We start from the raw sequence: 24899 nt of genomic DNA, 5'->3' as shown, positions 1-24899 counted from the left end.
AAATACATTTTTCCGTCAAAACTGTGAATTACGTTTTCCGTCAAAATCATTAATTTTTTATTTTAACGATAAAACTGTTTTTTTTTTTTTGGTTAAATTGTAAAGTTATGTTTTCTTTTATTAAACTCATGAAATTATATTTTAAGAAGCCCATGGACACCCATTGTCCATTTGGTCTTCGCCCAATTGGACCGTATACCAATTGGTCTTTTGTCCAGTTGGACCATTTATTAATTGGACATGTCCATAGCCCGCCCAAAATGAATTGGACTGGGCTAGCCCATGGTCAGCCCGCCCAGTTGACACCTCTATCTGGGTAGCCGTATTGCAAGTACCAAGGCTCCCCCCTCCCTAGATTATGAGATTTCAGAGATGATAACCCTTATTTCTGAGGGCATTTTAAGCTTATTGCATCTCGCCAAAGACGCTTGCAATATCGATATCAACATGTATCAAACCATTTCTTAATGGGAAGATTCCATTATTAGTTGGTGTTATAAAATTACGATTATTAGAACATCAAGTTCTAAAAAAAAAAAAAATAGAACATCAAGTTCCATATCCATAGAAGAAATCAAATACTAACAAACCAAATTAAAGTTCATCATAGATTCACCAAAAAGAGTTTATCATAGATTCAAGTGTCAAAATAATACATCAAGCGGTGTTTCATTGAGCTGAGAGCAAAGAAGTGAGTTATTCAAATTTTTTGACAACTTACTTACACTCTGCTTTATTTGGTTTCAGTTTTACAACAATCAAGAGTTGGCCAACGCCTTGGCACACAAACAATTTGATGGCAAACGTTACCACATAAGAAAATTGCATACAAAAAAGTACAACACAAAACAGATGTTGCATTCTTAATTTTGTTTCTAACTTTTACTCATGGATAACTTTAATGAGTTCAGCCAATGATGAGCTTGTGTAGTGGTGATCTCTAAGTGTCTCATCATTATGTATGCATTTAATTGGCATAATAATCCCATCTTCTTTCATTTTCCTACACAGCTTATCAGCTTCACGCCGCCGGCCTTCCCTAGACAATCCTGATATCATTGTTCTATACGCTATAGCATCAGGCTTCACTCCTTTGAGAGCGAGGCTACAAAACAAACACCAAGCCTCTTTCACCTTATTACTTCTACACATCCCTCGTATGATGATACTATACGTGACAATATCAACATACATTTCTCTCTTCTCCATCTCCTCCACCATCACCATCGCGTTCTCTACCTTCCCCTTACTACACAGACAATCCAACAAAACGTTGTAGGTAACAACATCAGGAGCCACACCACAATCAACCATCCGACCGAAAACCTTCAGCGCAACACTGAGTTTCCCCGCTTGGCAATAACCGTGGATAAGAGTGTTGTAAGTGAAAGCATCGCCAACGATTCCTTCACGAGCCATCTCACACAAGAGTCTCATCCCATCCTCTACTCTCTTAGACTTGCAAAACCCCTTTATGAGAGTATTATACGTCACCAAATCCGGAGAACAGCGCATCGAATCAAACATTCGCTTGGCCTCACCTAACCGACCATCAACGCAAAGCCCGTTGATGAGTGAATTGTAAGTGAAGACGTTAGTATCCACAGATCTCAAGATCATCTCCTTGTACAAGTTTACAGCCTCAAAGAGATTCCCTTCTTTCACAAACACATGGATCATCCCGCTGTAAAAGATCACATTAGGATCAATCTTCCTCCTCTTGATCATATCTCTCACTAGCCGAGCCGCCTCGCTCCATCTACCGGAGCTACAAAGAGCATTAACGAGAGTGAACAGAATCCCCTCTCATTCCTTTCTTCTCAATCAGTCTTAAAACCTCCAAAGCCTTATCAGCCTCTCCGTTCTTGCAAAGGCCGTTGATCACGGTGTTGTAAACGACGACGTTAGGTTCACACCCCATGGTGTCAACGAGAGAGAGAGAGCCTCGCGAAGCTTACTCCCGCGGCAGAATCCGTTGAGGAGGGAGCCGAGGGTGACGACGCTGGGCTCGATCCCGAGTTTCGTCATCTTCGCGAGAACGGAGAGAGCGAGAGAGAGGCGAGAGCATCTGCAGAGACAGTGGATCAGGATGGTGAAGGTGTAGAGATCGTGCGAGATCCCCAGAGCTTCCATCTTGCGGCAGAGGTAGACGACGGCGTCGTGGTGCTTGTTCGTCTTGGCGATGGCGGTTAAAACTCTGGTGAAATCGAGGATGGTGGGGAGGGGGCGAGAGTGAAGCATCTCGCAGAATAAAGAGAGAGCATCGTCGAAGTTGATAGAGTGAAGGGAAGCAGTTGCTAATCTCTCTCGGTAACCAGAGAAAGGTCGTGAACAGAAGAAGGAAAGAGGAGGAGGAGGAGGATTAACTCTTCGACGAAGAAACCATTTCGTCGCGATCGAAAGAGATCTATGCATCCAAATTGGATTTTGGTTTCGTTCCCAAAGCGTTAATTTGGACTTTGCGACCAACGGCGAACAACTGTTCCGGCGACGACGACAATGTTAGTTACTACTCAATACAACAACGTCGTTTAAACGACGGCGTTTTGGAGGAAACAGTCAAATGTTGTTGACATCGTAATATCTTTTTTCTCCTTTATACCAAAAAAAGAAGAACAGTTCCGAACCATTATCTAGTATGGTGCTCTGAGAAGGTTCACGCTGTTTTTGTCTAGATGCATCAATAACTTCTTCCAAGGGGTGGATCCGGTATTTCAGATTTTCGAGATATTTCGGTATAGACGTATATAACAAGTTTGGGTATTTCTACATTTCAGGTTGGATTAAGAGTATTTTAAGACCGGTTTCGGTTATTTCGGGTCCGGTTCAAATATTTAAATTTTGAAGGAAAAAAATAAATTCTTCATTGTTTGTACCTAAAATATGTACTTTTAACTTAGATGATTTTTTTTTGAATTTGAAAGATAGTGTGCTCGGTTCACATAAAAGAGGGTGGAGTGGGCAAATACCTTAGACTCCCGGAGCTATTTGGCAGGAAAAAGCGCGATTTCTTCTCCTCAATTGTCGATCGCATCAAGCAGAAGGCACGAGGATGGTCAACTAAACTACTGTCTTCGGCTGGGAAGATGGTTATGCTCCAGAGTGTTCTATCGCCTATCCCTTTATACTCAATGACCTGCTTCAAGTTGCCAGTGTCGCTGTGTAAGCGAATTCAGACTGCCTCATGCGATTTTGGTGGGATAACAATGAAAATGCCAAGAAGATGGCGTGGGTTGCGTGGGAGAAGATAGCAAACCAAAGTCCGCTGGAGGGCTGGGAATGCGAGACTGCCAAAGCTTCAATGATGCACTGTTAGCCAAGATAGGATGGAGACTGTTGAATAATCCTAACTGCCTGCTGGGAAAACTTCTGAAGGGCAAGTACTTTGCTGACTGCTCCATCTTACAAGCCACAGAAGCATCGGTTATGTCTCACGGCTGGCGTAGCATTTTGATAGGGCGTGATCTTCTGCTAAAAAACATGGGATGGACTGTGGGGGATGGAGTGTCCATTAATATTTGGCAGGATCCCTGGCTTTGTTTAAACAAGCAGGAAAGACCTATGGGCCTGCCTTCAGAACAGAGTGTTGACCTCTGTGTTGCAGACTTGTTAGTCGATGGTGGTAAGCACTGGGATCGTCAAAAATTACAACTTCTACTCCCGGCATATGAAGAAAAAATTCTCTGCATCAAACCGAGTCTAACAGGCGCTCAAGATAAGTTAATCTGGTTAGGCACAAAGGGAGGAGAGTACTCTGTTAAGTCTGGTTACTATGTAGCCGTAGAAGAAGAGCCGGATACTAGGAGAAATGATGCAGGTTTTAACTGGAAGAGGAATGTCTGGGCTCTGGACTGCGCCCCGAAGGTGAAGCTCTTTGCCTGGAAACTACTTAAAGGTGCTATTCCCGTAGGCGAGCGGCTGCTCGAAAGACACATAGAAGTTGATCCGAGATGCAAAAAGTGTGGAAACAACGAATCTATCACTCACCTCCTCTTCCAATGCCAGTTTGCTCAAAAGGTTTGGCAGCTAGCCCCTTTACTTCCTGGTATGGACTCAAGTGGAATGTTAGATTTGATGGTGGTCTGGCCTTCAATATGTAACCAAAAAAGTCTCCTACCTGCGGGGATTGTTAATGGATCGGTGGTACCATGGGTCATGTGGTCGTTATGGAAAGCTCGCAACCGGTTAGTGTTTGAAGGATTCTCCGCCTCGCCTGAGGATACGCTATCTACAGCTATCAGAATGGCTCGTGAATGGAGCTTACAGAGCAAACCAGAGAAACCGGACACTTCAAGGAGCAGGAAACCGGAGATGATAGCCCCAACTGGTACGAGGATAGTGCGCTCTGATGCTGCGTGGAGTGCGTCTAGTTTGACTGCCGGAGCTGGCTGGGTCATCCTTTCTTCCCCACAGAACATGACTTTTCAACAACACCTGGAGTTTGTAGCATCGCCTCTAATGGCAGAAGGTCTGGCCCTCCGTGAAGCGGTCCTAACCTGCCAGCGACTGAAGCTGCAACATATCAGATTTGAGTCGGATTCTGCTCAACTAATCAAGTGCCTTCCTTCAAATGAAACGATTGCAGAGTTGCATAGTGTAGTCTTTGATATCCTGAAGCTATCTGAGTTTTTTGATTCAGTGTCTTTTGTTTGGTTACCTCGTGAGAGGAATGTAGAAGCCGATGCCTTGGCTAAAGGAGATTTAGCTCTGTTTGAACCCTTAGTGGTTGGTGAGATTGTTAATGCTCCCAACTAAGTGCTTTCATTATAATATATGAGTTCCAAAAAAAAAAAAACTTAGATGATTTTATAATTTTTAATAGATTAAAATATTAATATGTTTGAAGATAAAAATTTAAAAATAAAAGATACTAATTTAGTTGTTATTTTAAAATTTTGGATGCAATTTTTGTTAATGTAAGAAACAAGAGCTTAATATGTATTTTAAGTGAATAACAAATGATTTTGTTCATAATTATATGTATATTATCTGATTTTGAACCATGTAAAAAATCAGTATAAATATTTTGAATAAAATTAGAGAAGCAAACTAGAAATATATGGTCAAGTATTCATATGTTCGATTATTTTCAAATATCCATTCGGATTTGAATATTATTTATTCGGATCCGGATATCCAATCTCTCCTACTTAACTACCGTTCGGGTATTTTGTTACTGCTGTTCGGATTTTGGTTTGAGTTTTTTTAATCGGATTCGGATACGGATTCAAATATCGGGTAAAATGGTCACCCCTACTTCTTCTAGTGTAATTGAATCTTTACCATACTTGAGAGTATGTTTGAGTTTTATTATACCTCTCACTGAAAAAAAGGGGAGAGGTTATGTCTTTCCCCAGAGAGAGAATGTGAAAGCTCCAGTGACTACACGTCGTGTTTTTCTGGATTTATAGCGGATTCGAACCCGGATCTCTTAAAAATCTTCGAAACGCCTTGTGTCACCGGACCACTGACGCGTAGTTAAAAGTATTGAAGAACACAATATATTGAATCTCATCAGTGCCATTCACACTAAAACTACTCATCTCAGCAACAAGCTTCAAGAAATCGTCAATATTTTCACATCGATTGACTTGGTTCCATCGCACTTGTATGTGTAAAACTGAGATTGTACGTGGATCCGATTCGGCAGAGACTTAGACATATAGAGTCCATCAAGAAATGACCACATCAATTGTACAGTGTTTCACTTTCCTAAGAACTTGATCTCCAATATTCACAATGATCATATCTAGTTGTACAGTACTTATACAATCGGACACAAGAGTACACTACTTGAAGTAAAATCGTTTCAAAATAAATACCATCTTATATTTTACACTCACATTCATTTTTGTGCATACATATTTAAACAAAGTTTATAGTTTTTGAAAGAAAAGACAGTCTATTATTCCTTCATAAAATGCCAACTGTTCACAATAAAACAAATCAGCTTCTACGGCCATGAATATGCATGAAACACCATCGTCAGTGTAAGTGCATTTCACATGCTATCTTGTCTTGTCTACTTCATTCTACTCGTGTATCATCCGCATTGACATGTTGTGTTGTTTCGGCTGCACTCACCTTCTTTCTTCATATATAGGAATTTTAATTGAATTCTACACTCACCTACCCTTTTACTCTAAGTAGTTCTCCTCTTCTCTAGTAGCGTACTGATTCGGAAAAATCAATCACGAGGCTCTCTCCAACACAGCAGCATGACCAGGCATCGCCTAATGATGTATAATCTCGATCTCTTCTCCCTGAATGACCTAATTGGTGTCAGCTTCTTCTTCATTTGCTTCTTCTGCGAATCCTTGTTTGACTCCATTGATTACACTTCTACACACACTCCTTATTTTTGCCCATCAACAGTAACTTTTCTCTTTTCTTTATATATAAGTGGCCTACTCGGTTTAGAAGTAGGTCTCGTTAGCATGAATGTGAAACAAGAGAGAGAGAAAAAGGCAAAGACTTGAATCTCCTCTTTCCAAATGAAGACATGGGTTTTGTCAGTCAACATTGGCGTTTGATTGGTCTTTCTGGTTTCAGGGTTTTTTTGTCTTGCTGCACATTAAGAATCAGTCTCTTCAAAAAGTCCAGAGTAACTGTCGTCTGCATTTAACACAACCGTTTCTTTTAACTCGTTTTTTTCTCCTAAACAATGACAAAACTGCATCACTTTGTCAGTTTCAGCTTCTTCTCCAACACTTGTCCATCGATTCCCTTTTTTATTTTTTTCTCTGCTTCATGTCAAAAACCTTGGGCTCTATATATATAAATACAAACCCTGATTTTATACATTCTTAGGAACATGATTCATCATAACTCTTTCTAACTATTGACCATATTTTACTTGACTTTCTTTATCTTATATTTCCTTAGAAGATTTTGAAAACCGATAATTAAACATAAAAGATCTTCAACAAGTTGGTTGAAAAAAAGAATGATTGTTTTTAAAAAAAATTAGAGGTTGGATCTGACTAGGAATTTTATGTGGAGACGTTTCATATCAATCCATTGCTCATGTATCCCGTGGCTGCGTTTGATCAATGAAACTCGTGCTTAACTATTTTTTAACTTTAATGTGGTTAACACATAATGTTATTATATATGAAAAGCAAGATACGATCTTGTGTTAAGACGTAAAAGATCTTTAATTATCCGTCACCCTATCAAAAGCTTCAAAATGTATAATTAAAAAAAATATTTCAAAAAAAACTTTATAGGATATATCGCCCGCTACAAATCACAAGTGTAATATTCGTTCAACGTTATTATAACCACAAAGATGCAACTTGCAAGAATTTCCATGTAGTTTCATGGACTTCCACATCTCAATTTAGTGGAATAGGATGGGTCTGCAAGGATGCAATGGGGAAAATACAATTTATGGGATCAAAGAACTTACGGAGGAGGGAAACATCGTTACACTCGGAACTGGAAGCTTTAAAGTGGGCAATGGAGAACATGATACAACACTCGACTTGTCAAAAGTTTAGGACGGACTGCAAGGATCTGATAGCAATGATAGAGCAGCCACAAGATTGGCCCAACTTCTCAACTGAGTTGGAAAACATTCAAACTCTTCGGTTGTGTTTTTCAGATTTCAAGATTACCTACATTCCAAGGACGCATAATGAGATTGCGGATGCGCTAGCTAGAAATGCACGTTCTTTTCATAGATCATTATGTTTTATTGGTTGTTCTATTCCGGTCTGGCTCCCTAGACCACTTCAAGTTTGAGTAATAGAAGAGCCGTTTGCTGTAAAAAAAAAAAAAAAAAAAAATTTCCATGTAGAAGAACCAAAAATCGCAAGAATATTCATTCGATCTGGTTGGATTATCTACTTGCCACTATTACATTGGATTATGTTGTTCAAGACCAATTTCATCGATGTTATTGTAGAATGATCCATATTCATCTATCAAAAATGTTTTGCAAATATTATTTTGTAAGGCCATTACAGAATCTTTTGTTACCAAGTAATTAAGAAAGAAGCCATGTTTGCCCGGAAATAATTTTGTTCGAACTACAAGAAATTCACAATATAGTCCTTCGGATCAAATATTATTATTACCAAATTTCAAAAATATTATTTTAGTTCTTAGAAATGAGTACCAAACTGTCTACAAAAGACAGAATCAGCTAGCCACATACTTAAATCTCAGACTGTATGGACCATGCATAGCTTGAATATATGTATTGTTCTCCAAAAGGCTACCAATAAGACTTGGTATGTGATTGGTTACTAACAACACAAAAGAAATGGTAGCAATAGTGGCATGCCAAATAGAAAGAGGATGTGACCAACGCCCTAGGCAATTAAGTTGGTAATCTAATAACACAACCTAACCCGATTAAACACATAAAGCAAAGATTCCAACTTTGTCAATGTCATTCCGATTCCAAAGGCGGAGGAGTCTCTCTTTTCTTAGTTCCACTTGATCAAAAAGTTTATTGTATATTCAACGTCTCACCCAACGATCCTAATTTCTATTCTTAATATTTATGTAGTGCGGGATCCTTAGAAACAGACAAGGCCTCCCAAGCTGGAGGAATTTATATACTATTCACAACATTTCATCTAATTTAAGTTTATCTCAACGTCCCTTCTATCATTTCCTTTATTATATTTGTATCCTCCATTTTTTTATTATTAATGAGGTTGGACCATCTTGTTTTTCTAATAAAGAAATAAAGGAAAAGAAATAGAGTTTTTCGTCCATAAAATGTTCATAATTTAAGACCAATGATTGAAAATATTTATGATAGATTCATTACAAAACGAAAAAAAGCATCACGGTATCCAAAATTGAATATAGTGAAACGATAACAATATTTTCTTTTTTGGTGAGTCAAAAAGCTTTCAGGTACAAATACATTTAAACGTCTTCCATAACCTAATTCTTCTATAGAGATGCAAATATATAATCTGAGGACTTATTTAGATTCCAATTCTCTGCAAAGCAATATTCTGACCTGATCCTCTCTTGATAATACCTAAAATCAATCCACATATTGAGTTTATAGACTATGAGACAATAGTTTAATACGGATTAGATGGATCGTTCTAGTGACCTGTAAATAAGACACATGTATAGTTTGTAGTTGAGACATATTCTAAAATTAATAAATATTTTATAAATGAAAATTAGTGGAATTGTTAGTGGGTAGTAGTTGGATTTGGGTAAGATTACTTTCTCATGATTTCTATAATCAACCTTGAAGATCTTCTTCTCATCCATTGAAGGATTGGATCCTCCAAGAACAAAGTGACCAATTAGCTTACTCTATTGTGCCATTCTCGAAAATCCCCACCGTTTCTTTTGCATGAACCACTTACAATTTCACTAGTAAAAATGACTACGTGACAATTTACTCAAAGGTGGAATATAAGAATATTCTCCACATATCAATTAACTATGTATTTGAGGATTTGTGATGTATTAATATCATATATATTTTAAACCTGAGATTAAATTAATGATCATCAAGTCTTTGTTATATTCCTTCGTTTACTTGTAGCATTCATAACATTAACAAGTATTGTATTTGCAGATTAGTGATATATGAACTAATTATTGAAGAGTGAAATTTTGAAAAAGAAAATATTACCTGTATAAACGGAGTGTTATTGCTACATATATGAAACATATAAACCGCTTCTCAATACATACTCTATATTTCAAAATGTATTGAAGTGATACTATTCATAATATATGTACATGCTATCAACCGACTAATTTCTTTCACTTTCATAAGCGATACTCGCAGCGGTATGAACACAAGAAAAAAACATAATCAATTTTTTTTTAGATAAATGGGATAATCAATCACTTTTGTGTCATAAGATATGAACATAATCAATTTTTTCTCGTAAGATTTAAGATTCGTTACTTAGAAATGCAAAAAACTCAAGCTTAAGAAAAGGTTATATATCTGGCAATACGGAGTATAAATAGAGTCGAGAAACTTTTATCTTACAAAGAAAGACCAAACCTATACATACATAAATGAAAGATATAGTGAATGAGATACGTCGGAGAAGAAACCATAGTATGGTAAACTAGTGTAGTTCGGTTCTTACGTTTTCTAAATGAATAATAAATTCTATATATACGTACGTGATTGAGTATTAATTCTTAGGTCCATTAGAATAAAACCTGCACTTTTATATATAGAGTATGACTAGGTAAGAGATAGAGACTTTGAACATTTTTTTGTCACCTGTTATGGATTATAGAAATGTGTATGTTAAAGAGGAAGGGGACCATGCATGAAATGGAAAAATAAAGATTCGGAGGATAATACCATAAGAAAGTCGGACATGACATTGATAAATAGTGAGTGTTACCCAAAACATGGCACTATCTATGCCTTGTTTCATCTTACAGTGCTTTTTAATTTTGAATAAAAACTTGGAGGATTATGGTTTGTAATCACCCATTTCAAGTATAGTTTTTGCTCTGTGAGTCATCATCCTCTATTAATTTGTCTTAGTCAATTAGAGTTGGCTAACCAAACATTTATTTAAATCACATTATTGCGTATTTCATTTGTTTTGGTGCCAGTAATTAATAACTTCTTTTTATTCTGTGATTGTTAATTGATTTAGAAATTTTAAATCCAAAACACACAACATAGAGGAATGTTGTCTCCCCTTCACCGCATATGTCTTGGTATGTTCCTCCAACACGGAGCACTATAAATACTCACTCCAACACTCTCAAAAAATACTCAACTGCTCTCCATAACAGAAACATAACCAAAACTAATAGACAGAGAGAGAAAGAAAGAAAAAATGATTGAGACGGTTAAGCACCTGGTTGGCTCCGGTGGCCCAAGCGGATTTGGATCAAGATCCACCGCCGAACATGTCACTGCTAATTGTGATCTCCGATCTCTAACAGCAATCATCACTGGAGCGACGTCGGGAATAGGAGCGGAGACGGCGCGAGTTCTGGCAAAACGTGGAGCGAGGCTTGTGATTCCGGCTAGGAGTCTCAAAACCGCCGAGGAAACAAAGTCACGTATCCTCTCTGAGTTTCCTGATGCGGAGATCATCGTCATGCATCTCGACCTCAGCTCCCTCGCCTCTGTTCGTCGATTCGTAGACGATTTCGAATCTCTTCATCTCCCTCTCAACATCCTCATGTAATTTTACTATTAGTATTGTTTAAACTTATTCTTTTCCTACGTCATTGTCATATTTATATTTATATCCGATAATTAATTAATTAATTTTCCGGATAAAATCACAGCAACAACGCCGGAAAATACGCGCAGAAGCACGCCATCTCTGAGGACGGGGTGGAGATGACCTTCGCAACTAATTATCTCGGTAATTTTTTGAACTATTTAACGTTAAACTTAATCGATCAACATTTATATTATTATATGGTCTAATCGTGATTAGTTAACATTACTATTTTGTATGGACGCGCAGGCCATTTTCTGCTGACTAAGCTGCTGTTGAAGAATATGATTGAAACGGCGGAGCAAACCGGCGTTCAAGGCCGTATCGTCAACGTCACGTCAGTGATCCATAGCTGGTTCTCTGGCGATATGCTGCAATATGTCGCCGATATCTCCCGAAACAATAGGTATTTTACGAGAATCTTATACTAATCATTTTGCGAATAATTAACTAATGATTAACAGAAAAAGGTGAATATGCGACGACAAAGAATAAACGCCGTCTTTCTTTAATTTATTTAGTTTAATTGATCAGAGAGAATAATACTCTATAGTCTATACTACTTAATTAATTAAAGGCCTTGGGTTTGTCTTGCGTGTTTGCAGAAACTACGACGCGACCCGAGCTTACGCGCTCTCGAAGCTAGCCAACGTTCTCCACACCATAGAGCTCTCCCGGATTCTACATGTAAGTCACTGAAACCCTTTTATTTATTATTACTAACAATATAATATGACTTAGTTTTATAAAAAAAAAAACAATATAATAAGACTTCTGACAATTTGACTAATCACTGTATAGAAAATGGATGCTAATGTAACGGCAAACTGTGTTCATCCTGGAATCGTGAGAACGCGTCTCACAAGAGACCGAGACGGCCTCATCACCGATTTAGTCTTTTTCTTGACCTCCAAGCTTTTGAAGTCAGTTCCTCAGGTATCTAAAGTCAAATCAATACTTATCGTTTTTCATTTATAAATCATATATTTACAATTATCCAAATTAACGTACGACATCATAAAAATGGCTTATTGATTCCTGTTAATTATTTATAGGCAGCAGCAACGACATGCTACGTAGCAACGAGTCCGAGATTGAGGAACGTGTGTGGCAAATACTTTTCAGACTGCAACGAAGCTCGGACTTCTAAATCCGGATCGTGCAATCTTAAAGCTCAGAGACTGTGGACTGCTTCTGAGTTGTTGGTTGCTCCAGCTTCCACTCCCAATGTTTATCAAACCTTTAACTACTTTTTAGCCAACGATGCTAGTATGTGTAAATCACAAGACCTAGATAGCTTTACTATAATATAGGTTTATACATAGCGACATATGTTCTTTTGTGTGTGTAGGTGTGTATAACCCATGCCTCTATATTATTTTTATATGTGGTTCTGGTTTTCATGTAAATATATATATATATATATATAGAGTTGTAGGGTTTTGTAAAATATAGGTCTTTGTTATGTGTTGAACAAAAAAAAAAGGTCTTTGTTATGTAATTCCTACCTACATCAAATCTAGCAATATCAATATTGAAGAATTAATCTTTAAAAATTCAACTCTTAATATATATGTTTATTTCTGTTCAGACGATATTGCATGCATGGACTTCTATAATTTGCAAACAATACTTTTTGGTTTGAGAATACATTTAACTGATCAATCATGTGTAACAAAATTTGATCTGTTAACCACTCATACTTTATGAACTTCTAAGAGCATCCACGTTGCAAAAAAATCTAAAGTAAATATCAAATTTTATTTTAACAAATTCTGGCTATTTTATAAAATTTCAAAATTTAAGATATGTAAACAATTTAAATATTAATACATGGCAATGGTATGGAGGTTTTACATGAAAATATACATTTCTTATTTGGGAAATTTCTCCTATATATTTTATAACTTTTTATTCTAATGTTAAGATATCTATTGAGTACCTCCCAAGTCCCAAAGGAAATGCTCTAATATAGCAATCGGCCCCTGATTAGGGGGAAAATTCGCTAGAGAAATGGGATCGGTTTGATTAGGTCAAATAATTAAGTGCTAAAATGGAACTTTCCATACAGCAGTGCCATGATAGTGTACTGTTACAAGGCCCATTAAGTTTTTTTAAAACCAATAGTGTTGGCCCATTTCGATAAACCCTAGACTACCCTCGTCCTCTTCCTCCTCGGAGGTTAGGCCAAAGCCTCGCCTGCAACGACATTCAGATCAAAGAGAAATGGCGAATGCCCAGAAAGCATTCACGATCGAAAGCCTAAGAACACTAGCGAAGCAGTCGTTCAGGTGCCTGGTCGTACCCGTCCGTCTCCGCCGCGCGATAAAGAAATACCTCCGCGAGGAAGACGATCCGCACATCAGGAAGAAGGTTCGCCAGCTATCGGAATCGTTTCAAGAGATAAAGGACTCTAACCTCCTGTTACCGGAAACAACGGCCAAGCGTCTGGCGGATTCGATGAACTCGGTGGAGGCGAAGCGGTGGAAGATACAGACGGTTTATGGAGATAGCGGTTTACAGTACAGAGACGGTGAGACTGCAGCTTACGTTGCTTCTCGTATGCCCGCCGCGTACTCCGTCTGCTACAGAGTCCTCACTGAGGTCAAAAAGCTTAGCTTCCTTTTTATTTTTATAGAGGATTCATCTGACAATGTTTTAACTTGTTTATAGATTCGTCGAAGGCTTCCTGGTTTTAAGCCTACGAGGGTTCTTGATTTTGGTGCTGGCACTGGTTCTGGCTTCTGGTGAGGACTTCATTGTTGTTTCTTGCTCTCTCCGTTTCTAAAAGATTCATATTCTAGAGAAAATTTTTGTTTCAATAAGATACATATTTTATATTTTCAATGTAATTTTTTCAACTAATAATGAAAAATTGTGAAGTTTAAGAACATTAATTGCATTTTTAAAATCTTATTGATTTAAAAATATAGGAAATATAAAATTACAAAAACTATGCATTTTTTAAAATTTTATTGGTGTAAAAATATAGGAAATATAAAATTACAAAAAGCTATGCATTTATAGCTAAATTTTAATATTCCGTACATTTTTTAAAAATGTGAAAATTCTAAAACATGGATTTTTTTAAGAACGGAGAGAGTTGTCGATTGATTCTCTCTATGTGTAACAATCGTGTAGGGCAGTACAAGAGGTTTGGCCAAAGTGTGCGCAGAAAGTTAATATAGTGGAACCATCTCAATCGATGCAGCGTGCAGGACGTGACTTGCTTCAGGGTATTTGATTAACCTCTTTAATCAATTACAAGTGTTTAGCGTTGTGGTTTGATTCTCATCTTACTGGTTGTTGTGAATTTGCAAGGCTTGAAGGATTTGCCTCTGATCCATGGGTACACTAGCCTGCTATCCCTTTCTCAAGAGCTCAACAAGAAATGCAGAATCCTCAATGATAAATCCGAGAGGAAACATGAGCTTGTCATCGCTGTGGGTTAACAATCTCTTTTTTTGCTTAACAATCACATCTTCTGTGATTCTTGTTTATACTGATTAAATCTACCAATGGGGGGGGGGGTTAAGTCCTATGTGCTAGGGGAGATACCATCTCTGAAAGACAGGATTACTATGGTTCGCCAGCTCTGGGACCTTACAGATGATCTCTTGGTATGCTTTCATCCTCCTCCTCAATGACACCAGAGGAACATTTACTTGTCCTACCATGCATTTTGTTTTGCAATGAGTCTTACGGAGTCTTTTAAATGAATTCTTGTTGAACAGGTTTTGGTTGAACCAGGAACGCCACATGGTGCTAATATTATATCTCAGATGCGATCCTATATACTGTGGATGGAGAATAGAGTAGTTTTCAAATGACCCATCTGTTTTCTCTTTGCCGTCACAAGTTATTTTATTCCTCTTCTTGCTTATTTGGAATGTTTTCCATTTTTGTCTAGAAACTGCGTAAAAAGGAGAAAGCTGAAGCTGGCAAGGAAGTTCTCGATCTCAAGTCTGGTGCGCATATTGTTGCTCCCGTAAGTGTCAATACTGAAAAGTCTCCTTAAGCTGCTGTTTCAGGTTGAATGTATTTGTAAAACATATAATTTTGGGTTGCAAACGAGCAGTGCCCTCATGATGGAAAGTGTCCGTTGGAAAACACTGCAAAGTATTGCCATTTTGTTCAGCGGTTGCAGAGAACTTCATCTCAGCGTTCCTACAAGGTTCCTTCCTTGTGCAAATATTTAGATTTAAGTCATCTCTTTGTTTGCTGATGACTCCAAACTGAAACCTTGACCTTTTGCAGCGTACAAAAGGTGTTCCCTTGCGTGGGTTTGAGGATGAGAAGTTTTGCTTTGTGGTTTTCAGGAGAGGTCAGCGCCCACGGTTGGTAGCTTTGGTGATGTTGAATGGTTTATTAAGTTCAGAGAAAAGTTGTTTAGGAATTTAAGTTTTTGGGGCTATTCTTTCAAATTTAGGGAACCATGGCCTCTTGATAATATAAAATTGGAGACTTTGAAGGAGATGCGGGCGAATAGGAAACCTGAGGATCTCGAGATTGATTATGGTAAAAGTCTGGGACTAATTTTATGAGATAGATTTGCCAGAGTTGAGCTGTGTGCCTAACGGCGAATCCATTTTGATATATGCAGAAGAGTTTATCAAAACACAGGTGGTTGAGGTGCCTTACATTGATCCAAGAGCACAGGACTCTGATATCACGGATGAGGACGAGGATGAGCTGGAGAAAGTAGAAGAAGAAGGTGAAGGTACTGATGAGGATGAAGTAGAAGTAGAGGAAGCAGAAGAGGAGGGAAGTGGGAGGGCGAGCGTGGGAGGAGGATGGGGAAGGATCATATTCCCTCCATTCCGCAAGGGTAAACAAGTGACGTTGGACATGTGTGTGCCGACCAACGAGGAAGGGTCAGAGGGAGCTTTTGAGAGGAGAGTGATAACGAAAAGCAAGAACCCTCATCTTCATTTGCAAGCCAAGAAATCATTTTGGGGAGACCTATGGCCATTAACCACTCAACAACAAGAAATTACCAAAGAGAATAAAAAAGTAGATGCCGAGTGGTGTCGCCCAAATGAAGACCAGAAATGGGGTGCATGGCCTTAAACATTAGCCTTTGGTGAATGATTGTTTAAAAGACATGTTTCCCATAGCTCATGTTATCAGTTTCCCATTACAGATGTGTTTGAAACATAAAAGGAAACCAAATACCCATTTTGTAGAAATGCACAACACTTTTGTCCACTCATAAACCGTTCAAACAGAGATGCCATACTGAAAAGCGTTCGGGATCTTTTCTGATTATATAGTATATATTATATACAAAGGAACGTGTGGAAATAGATTATGACAGTCTTTGTTTCATAATCAAAAGTAACATAACAGATTTTGTTACATATGTATAATCTTGGCACCAAGGAGTTGCCTTCCTCACAGACTATTATGCCAAAGAGGCTTCATGTTCACGATAGATCTCCTCCGCATGAGCTGTAGTTACGTAAACTGCATTGGCCAGGGAGCTGTTTTTTCTTCCGTAGAAAACATATACCAACACTCCAATCACCAACCACACTGACACTCGAGCCCATGTCGCAGATCTGTCAAATTAGGTAGCCAGTCAGAGAGATTTACATCTATGATGGTCCTTTTTGGGGGAATAACAAAATGGGAAATGAAGGAGGAGCATGCTCACCCAAGGTTGACCAAAAGGTACATGTTGATGAGGATGCATATGATTGGCAGGAGTGGTACAAACGGGCATATGAAACCTATTCAAAACAAATTTTCACATAAATGCGTATTGATTGTTTACCAAATCATTTTATATATAATTAGCAATTCATTTACCTCCAGAATGTCCAAAAGTGTGTCTGGCATCATCCTGATCTATAGAACTCAGAGCAATCAAACCAACAAGGAGTAGACTTCCACCAACACCACACAGTGGATATCTAATAACCCTGTAAACCATTTTAAGATGATGATGATAAGCAAACAAAAACTTTTCTTTTTTTTGAGGAAAATCAGTGCACTAAATAGACAATGGTGAGTGAGAGATCCAACCCTGGAAAGTTGAGGCTCGACGCCGAATAACTTAGAAGGAAGGCTCCAATACAAGTGAGCATAATGCTCCATCCAGCGACAATCCTCCTCTTTTTTTCGCTCAGAGCCCCTAAAAGACCATCAACAAATGTCATATCTGTGCTCAAACATTTTAGTGGTCTCAAAAGTGGAAGTTACTTACAACACCCAAGAGCTTCTTGCTTCTCCATAACTGGGAAATGAACCGAAGCCTCATTCTCCCCAATTAAAGGCTGTTTATTACTATTGTCAGAAGTGCCTTCATGATGGGATGACTTTGTTTCAGCAGGTATAAAGGAAACAGAGTCGATTCTATCCTGAAGGGATGCCGGAAGAGGTAGCTCATCCGGAGGAACATATCTGAGTATCAACACTGATATTGCCACCATTGTGAACGCCAAAAGTGTCCCAACACTCACCTGCACCACCACCAACACCACCTCTCAAAATACTAAAAAATACGAAGAAGAAGAAGTCCCACAAGACAAGGAATAACAACACTGTGTCTTACCATGCCTGCGAGCTGAGAAACATCCATAAAGAAGGCTAAGGTTGCTGCACAAAGCCCAGTTGCTATGGTCGCTTTAACCGGAACCTGTGTGCGTCTATTAACGTCTGAGAAAAGAGAAGGCAGCAAACCATCCCTAGCCATTGCCATCAGAATCCGCGGCTGGAAAAATGAGTATTAGTCATATTTGAGTAACAACCACACATTAAAAGGAAGAACACCTAATTTTTTCTGACATTTTACCTGAGGGAGAAGTGCACCCATTAAAGCTGAGCAGAGGGCCATGACAGCTCCTAAAGTGATCAAGTATCTACATCGAAGTTCCCAAATCAATCTTATAAGTATAATGTCTAAGTGGAACGACAAAAACTGGATATTAAAGGGTCATGTACTTACACGGCCCATTGCATGTCATGACTAGCAAACGCAGAGGAGATGGGAGTGTCAGGATCCATGGCATAGTAAGGAACTAAGCCGACAATTACAATGGAGACCATCATGTAGACAGAACAACAGAGAAAGAGTGCAAGACCAATTCCAATTGGTAAATCCCTTTGGGGGTTTTTCACCTGCCCATAGATATGGCAATAGCGTTTTTAGTATTAGTTGCTTGAAAGGGAAGCAAAAAAAGAAGAAAAAAGTTATAAAAGGGATTCCCAAATTTACCTCTTCTGCAGCACTTGCAACCGAATCAAAGCCAATGAATGCAAAGAAGACTGTAGCAGAACCAGCAAACATTCCATCCACTCCAAATGGAAAAAACCTACAAAGAAACAATAAAATGGATTTGGTTTGATCCTATCTGTCTTCTTAAACAACTAGGATGATGACTGTTGGTGAATAGTACTCATCTTACCCTGAAGAAAGTTCATAACCAGCCCAACCAGTCTTGAAGCCCAGATAACTGCCAGCTACTATGACAAATAACAAGACACACACATTGGCTGCAGTCACAATCCCCTGAGCAAATGTGCTCTGCAAGTACAATTTGAACCAATGATTTTATCTTTGACGTGCGGGATGGAAAGTAAATTAAAAAGCTGTGTATGTACGTACCTCCTTAATTCCCAGGCACAAGAGGCCAGTCACAATGAAGACAAGAATAGCAGCAGATGGATCAACAACAACATCAAGGCAAGGGATCTGGTGACGCGCTAAGAATGAAGGCAAACCATCTTCACCACCAAAAATCAATGCCTGTAACGATTTTTATCAACTCATAAAGCTTTAATGGCGCAAACTTATTGATGCTAAACTTAAGTTGAAAAATTAGAGAATTTTAACCAATAACCCCAGCTACATATATAACAAGAAGTCAAGCTACCGATCTGATGGAGTACTAATTTGCATTTCTGTAAGTAAGATAGAAAGATAGAGACCAGATTAGGGGAAATGCCACGGGCAACAGCAGAGCCACCAATGGTGTATTCCAGAATCAGTGCCCAACCGATCAACCACGCCACACTTTAAAAATTAACAAGAAAAATAAAACAAGTTAGCAGAACAGAACAGAAAGATGAGGAGGAGTAGTAGTAACTAGTAAGTACCCTTCACCGACACAAATGTAAGAATAGTGATAGGCGCTGCCAGCAGAGGGACAACGACTAGAGAGTTCAGCATAGCAAAAGGCAGAGAGTGCAGCGGCAATTCCAGCAATAAGGAAAGACAAAGCAAGAGATGGACCAGAGTGCTCTCTCGCAACTGTTCCCACAAGAATATACACTCCCGCTCCTATTGTTGCTCCCACACCTTAAAATACATAAGGAGTTGGTGAAGAAGAATGGTTGCAGAATCCAAAAGGATCAATCTTGATGAAAAAAATCCTAAACCCAGAACAAGTTCCTCTAAAAGGAAAAAGATTTGATAAGAAGAAGTTACCAATGGCAATCAAGTGAGGAACAGTTAAGGCTTTGGCGAGCTGGTGGTGATGATGAGAATGAGGCTCATCAGCAGAGTCGACCTGTTTCCTTCGGACCAAACTCCTGAGGTAACCCCATGAGTGTCCGCCTCCTTCCTTTTGGGTATCCACCAGAAAACCCATCCAAATATCCCCTGCAAATCAAATCAAATAAAATCAATTGATGATTATATTTTCGTCAAAAAAGATGATTCAATGGATTTTCTGGCGAAGGGAGGAAGAAGGTAGAAGAAAAGGAGATCTTTTCAATTTAAAAAAATGAATTGAATTGATTGATTGGTGCCGTAGGGAAAGGAGCCACTGCCTGACATAATATTGTTATCCCAAAGGACCATTCCTTTAACGTGTCTATTCCCGTTTCGGTACACTATTCTTTTTATGTTTATTTAGTCTATTACTTTATTTGGTTTGGTCTAATCGGTCGTGTCCAAATGGGAAATTGGAGGCATCTGTCGTAATAACACAAGAATCTTGCAAATTTAAAACAATTTAGAGACATGTTCAATTTCTTCACGTTCATCTTTAACAACTCAACTTGTGAGACACAATTCTTGCTTGCCAACATTCAGTTATCCATTACTATTAGGGTCACCACCACAGATGTATTTGCTTCTTCTATCCTCTAAACTATATGCAGTACTATGACAATTCATTCTCACACCTCTCAAGCTAGAGTTATCTAAATAAGATGCGTTTAATGTGATTAGGAATATCAAATCTCTATATAAAAAGATGTTGAGTTGTAGCATAAACTTATGAGTTTACAAATTGACTGTGATTGTTTAAGGTCTTGAAATTATTTTCTTTAGGAATTATAAAGAGAGGAATTCTTTATAATCTTTGAGGTCAATAATTGGTATCAAAAATAGGTTGACGAGAAATTTGTAAAAATAGACTAAGATACCCTTCAAGATATGAATGGTATCCTTCCAGATATAAATGAAAATAAGTGGTATGATCTTGGAAGTTTAATTGTGAGACATGAAATGAGTGTGGTTCTTAGTTTGAAGGGAAAATGTGAGATATCAAATTAAGTTTCACATTAGAAAATTAGACACATAATTTCTAATATATAAAGATATGTTCAACTCTAATTAGGACGAGACATTTTGGAAATGAACCCAAAAGTAAATCCATGCATACTAATCTCTTAGGTTTAAAGTGGACAATACTATTCGGAAAATATAGAGTTGGACAAGGACTCCCTAAATCTCAACACTTTAATTGTATTTTATCTCCCATCTAGTACAAGGACTTAGACTAGGGAATCATCTCCAAAACCTTACCTCATTCACTCTACCCTTTACTGCTAGAATCATTCCAAGTTTTTTCATCTTTCTTTTATGTTTAAGAAAAAAAGTTGTCATCCAAGTAAATTCATAATTATTTACATAAGACTGAAGCGTGTGATACATTTCCTTTATGATTCAGCAAAAGTGCGACTTAAGACAATAAAATTGTGATATTTCTCGGCAGCTTCTCATCAAACATCGGCTCCTCAATCTTGTCTCAGAATCTAGTAACAAATTCGCCTTACGAAAAATAAAAAAAAATCCAAAAACCCAAACACTTTTATGCGTCTCATCAATTATCCGTTTTTTTCTTAAAACATAATAATCGTATGAAAGTGTTTGGGTTTTTGGATTTTTTTTTATTTTTGGGGTGAAATATAATAATCGTATGAAATACGGATTTTGCGGATATCTAAAACACGAATCGAAAAAAAAAAAAAAAAAAAAAAAAAAAAAAAAAAAAAAAAAAAAAACCAATTATCCGTATAGAACATAGCAGATCTCGAATATCATTAAAGTTCCAGATATCTTCTGCGCATGTCACATGTACCCTATTAATCATCTCACCATTTTTTATTGTCATCTCCAACATTTATGTCCTGTTCCACATTATTATTTTCAACTGTGGGAGGTGCAGAGAAAAACGAAGTGTCCAAAAAGATTTGATTGGGCTTTTTAAGATGGAGAAAAAAATACTTGTTGGGCTTCCAAAAAATCAATTTTGTTAGCTCGCCTATGGAACCATCTAAAACACTTACGCGACCAAAGGAGATGAAGAAGAATACTGGTTGGTACATTATCTATATTATTATTTATGAAATGATTTTACTTATTTGTCATGTTCTCCATAATTTTAGTTGATTTTACTTATTTATCATCTTTTTATTAGGTTTTAGCTAAATCATTAATTTATTATTTGTTATTAGCTGAGTCATTAATATATTAATTTAAAATTATCTTTAATGAATCTTGTATATAATTAAAAATGAATGTTAATAAAATTAAATTTCTATGTTATATTAAATACGAATTTTAAACAATATCTTTACTGAATGTTATATGTTACATTAAATAATTGATTATAAAAAAATAAGATTATTCTTATATATATTGTGTTGCTATATGAAAACAATATTTTATTATAAAAGTTAAAAAAGTTAAGATAAAAAAATAATTAATAATTAAATATTAGTCAAGCAAAAAAGTTATATAAATATATTTTCTAAACTATTTCTAAGATATGAGTGTTTTAAAAAAAAACACAATAGTAAGTATATATTTTAATAAAAAAATATATTTGACATATATAAATATTTTGATGTTTGATTTAACTATTTAAAACCATAAATAATAACTTATTATGTTGGTTTTAGATTAATAGAACATAAACTAATAAGTATTGATAAGAAGTTTATGCCCTTATGTGCGGGCAAAACACCTAGTTAATGATATTTTCGGATAAACTATGGTTTGTCACTTTCTAGTATTTGCTCATTTTGCAATCTAGAGACTTAATTAATGTCAAGAATATTGGTTTGTTTTATCGATTCAGAAAAAAATAATTTGAATGCTTCGCTAACCTCTTCAAATTTACAAATTACAAAAGAAACATCTTCAGATTTATTATCCGTTGGATATGCTAAACAAATAATTCAGCTTTGGATTTATTAGTTCACCGAAAAATAGATATGTGATTGATAAAGTTGGTGATACTGTCCGTGATTGAATTAGGGTGAATCTATAATCATACTTATAAGTTTAAATTAAGGTTTTAAGTAAACAATAATATGTAATATTTGTTTCATAGCTAAAGTTGAAGCTTGCATTCGAACCCTACCAGTAGGCAGTAGCTCCTTCCACATCTGCACGGGCCCTAATATCATAGGACGAATTGTGTATTGACCATTTGCTAACCAATTATCCAACTGAGATGTGGTCTAAACATCAACAATGACACGCCCTATATCCTCGGGGGTCAAATTTTAGCGTCAGTTTACAATGTCATGTTTACAATATCGAAACATTTATATATATTAGAGGGAAAATGAATGTTTTCATTGGAATATTAGATCCTAGAGTATTTTAATACTATAGATTGCTTAAGGATACGTTTCCACGATCAAAAAAGAAAAAAAAAGGAATTCCAAAAAAATAGCCCAAAAGCACAAAAAAATCAAGATTTTTTTTAAATCAACCGATTCTTTGACTGATTATGATGAAATTGCGTCGGCTCCTCACCGTTGACGAATATCCGCCGATTAAGCGCCCGCCGAGACCGAACATTGGTAAAAACTAGTATATCAGTTTGGTTTGCCCCCTCAAAAAAACATAGGTTTCTAAATAGTAATGGATTTTTAAGATACCAAAAAAAGTGTTCATTTACACTAGTTTCGCTTAATTTAGTCGCTATGTCCACATCATTCGTACGCGACATGTGACAGTAATACATACAATCATCCAAATTCTATGGGTATACTGATTTAATATTAGGAAAATTGCATTAAAATAGCTTAACTTAATTTCATTAAACTTTTTAATACCTAAATTTGTTTGCTATCTGGTTTAATACACAAACTAATTATTTCACACATTTTCATACACTTACTTTTAAATATGTGTTTAATTAAATATCCAAACTATGCTTTTAATCAAAATATTAGTTATTTTCAAACACAATTTTTAAAAATCTCTAAATTTCAAAAAATATATATTAAAATTCCAAATTTTGGTTTAAGGTTTACGATTACAAGTAAATAAATTGTCTATAATCTTTTAAAAAATTAAAATATTAGTTTTAGTTTTAGTTTTAATTTTAAATTTAGTTTGTTTCATGAACTTTAAAACTAATTTATTTATTTTCTATTCAGAATTTAGTTTCTCTAATTTTTAAAATAATCCTAAATTTAGTTAATTTTATTCTTAAATCTTTAAATATAATTTAAATTTTAAAATTTGTTTTTGTATAAGTTTTTTTTTAATTATTAACATTTTTGATTAAAATGAGCATAGTTTAGATATTAAAATGAGCATATTTATAAAATTAAGTGTATCAAAATGAAAAAAAAATATTTAACTTGAGTATTAAACCCGTAGCCATAAAAATTGGATATTGACAGCTTAAAAAAATTTAGTTGGGATATTTTAATAGAATTTTGAATTTTCCCTTAATATTATTTTTATACGACCGAGTATAAGGAACAGTGAATGATTGTGTAAACAATATTTGCATCCTTTTTTCTCTCTTATGTTTGTTGATAGCATGGCATATGATGGTATCATCAGCTCATCACATACAATTTGCTTTTGTAGTTGTCACAAATACTATATGCATGTCAGCATGTGAGCTGTGCCATGCATGTTAGGTTAAAGTTGGATCATTTCAATCCCTTCCATTTCCATAAAAGCATATATCTCCTCAAACAACAAATCATATATAATTTTATCGCACCATATGCGAGGTTTTCCAGGTGATGTGTAGCGTGGCCTAACATCTACTCTCTCTTTGATTAGGACTTTGATTTTGGAGTCCCTCTAAGAATCTAATCGTATGAACAAAATAACTCAAACAATTCGGTTATTATTTGTGTTTTAGGTGTTAGCTTCTGTTCTGAATAGTTGACGATTTGTTATCCGATGCTAATTTAAGTATTAGAAAAAAAGCATTGCAAAATGTTATTCAAGTTTTTGACGTTGAATTCTTGTTCAAATATATAAACACATATAAAAAAATTCCAATCAATTTATGTCTATTAAAAAGTCGAGATGATGACAAAAAAACGTCGAGATGAGAGGAGAACGAGACTCAACGAGTCATGCAGTTGTTCATTTGTGTGCTACTAAAACACGATTAAAGATATCCAACATATTTTTGTCAATTTTGAACGGAGAATTAGTGGATACAGATAGCTAAGTATAGTGAATAAATTGCGTGAAGA

At 36.5% G+C, this 24899-nt stretch overlaps 6 protein-coding genes across 7 annotated transcripts; 3 read left to right on the top strand and 3 right to left on the bottom strand.

Moving 5' to 3' along the window:
• Nucleotides 1-653: 653 nt before the first annotated feature.
• LOC103838174 (pentatricopeptide repeat-containing protein At1g64580) lies at nucleotides 654-2479 on the bottom strand. Its single transcript, XM_009114595.3, is given in 3 exon segments — nucleotides 654-1792; nucleotides 1794-1932; nucleotides 1935-2479. Coding segments are annotated over 3 exon segments (1530 nt in total). The 5' UTR covers nucleotides 2416-2479; the 3' UTR covers nucleotides 654-882.
• Nucleotides 2480-3279: 800 nt separating this feature from the next.
• On the top strand, nucleotides 3280-4755 carry LOC103838323. Its single transcript, XM_009114757.2, has one exon. It carries the CDS (start codon nucleotides 3280-3282, stop codon nucleotides 4753-4755), a length of 1476 nt encoding a protein of 491 aa, XP_009113005.2.
• Nucleotides 4756-6049: 1294 nt separating this feature from the next.
• LOC108869813 lies at nucleotides 6050-6463 on the bottom strand. Its single transcript, XM_018654699.2, has one exon. It carries the CDS (start codon nucleotides 6329-6331, stop codon nucleotides 6188-6190), a length of 144 nt encoding a protein of 47 aa, XP_018510215.1. The 5' UTR covers nucleotides 6332-6463; the 3' UTR covers nucleotides 6050-6187.
• A 4302-nt stretch (nucleotides 6464-10765) lies between these two features.
• Nucleotides 10766-12702, top strand: LOC103838175 (short-chain dehydrogenase TIC 32 B, chloroplastic). Its single transcript, XM_009114596.3, has 6 exons — nucleotides 10766-11158; nucleotides 11266-11345; nucleotides 11451-11607; nucleotides 11807-11888; nucleotides 12003-12137; nucleotides 12257-12702. Exons 1-6 carry the CDS (start codon nucleotides 10806-10808, stop codon nucleotides 12512-12514), a joined length of 1065 nt encoding a protein of 354 aa, XP_009112844.1. The 5' UTR covers nucleotides 10766-10805; the 3' UTR covers nucleotides 12515-12702.
• Nucleotides 12703-13427: 725 nt separating this feature from the next.
• LOC103838176 (methyltransferase-like protein 17, mitochondrial) lies at nucleotides 13428-16409 on the top strand. The gene is made up of 11 exons (XM_009114597.3): nucleotides 13428-13805; nucleotides 13875-13948; nucleotides 14343-14437; nucleotides 14523-14644; nucleotides 14738-14821; nucleotides 14936-15016; nucleotides 15112-15189; nucleotides 15280-15375; nucleotides 15459-15538; nucleotides 15631-15719; nucleotides 15805-16409. Exons 1-11 carry the CDS (start codon nucleotides 13428-13430, stop codon nucleotides 16269-16271), a joined length of 1644 nt encoding a protein of 547 aa, XP_009112845.1. The 3' UTR covers nucleotides 16272-16409.
• Nucleotides 16410-16415: 6 nt separating this feature from the next.
• LOC103838177 (cationic amino acid transporter 2, vacuolar) lies at nucleotides 16416-19986 on the bottom strand. Of its 2 annotated transcripts, XM_009114598.3 has the most exons (14): nucleotides 19633-19985; nucleotides 19302-19503; nucleotides 19134-19218; nucleotides 18811-18951; nucleotides 18611-18729; nucleotides 18421-18517; nucleotides 18151-18323; nucleotides 17998-18064; nucleotides 17758-17916; nucleotides 17410-17665; nucleotides 17229-17337; nucleotides 17013-17125; nucleotides 16858-16933; nucleotides 16416-16762 (listed from the first exon to the last, which is right to left on the bottom strand). In XM_009114598.3, the coding sequence occupies exons 1-14, from the start codon at nucleotides 19793-19795 to the stop codon at nucleotides 16606-16608; spliced, it is 1917 nt and encodes a 638-aa protein (XP_009112846.1). In that variant the 5' UTR covers nucleotides 19796-19985; the 3' UTR covers nucleotides 16416-16605. The 2 variants fall into 2 exon arrangements, with proteins under 2 accessions (XP_009112846.1, XP_033135335.1); XM_033279444.1 differs by lacking the exons at nucleotides 18421-18517; nucleotides 18611-18729 and having other exon boundaries at nucleotides 19633-19986.
• Between the last annotated feature and the right edge of the window lie 4913 nt (nucleotides 19987-24899).

Source organism: Brassica rapa, chromosome A09 (genome assembly GCF_000309985.2).
Source record: "Brassica rapa cultivar Chiifu-401-42 chromosome A09, CAAS_Brap_v3.01, whole genome shotgun sequence".
In the NCBI taxonomy this organism is placed as follows: domain Eukaryota; kingdom Viridiplantae; phylum Streptophyta; class Magnoliopsida; order Brassicales; family Brassicaceae; genus Brassica; species Brassica rapa.
This window is presented reverse-complemented; position numbering and strand designations above follow the sequence as displayed.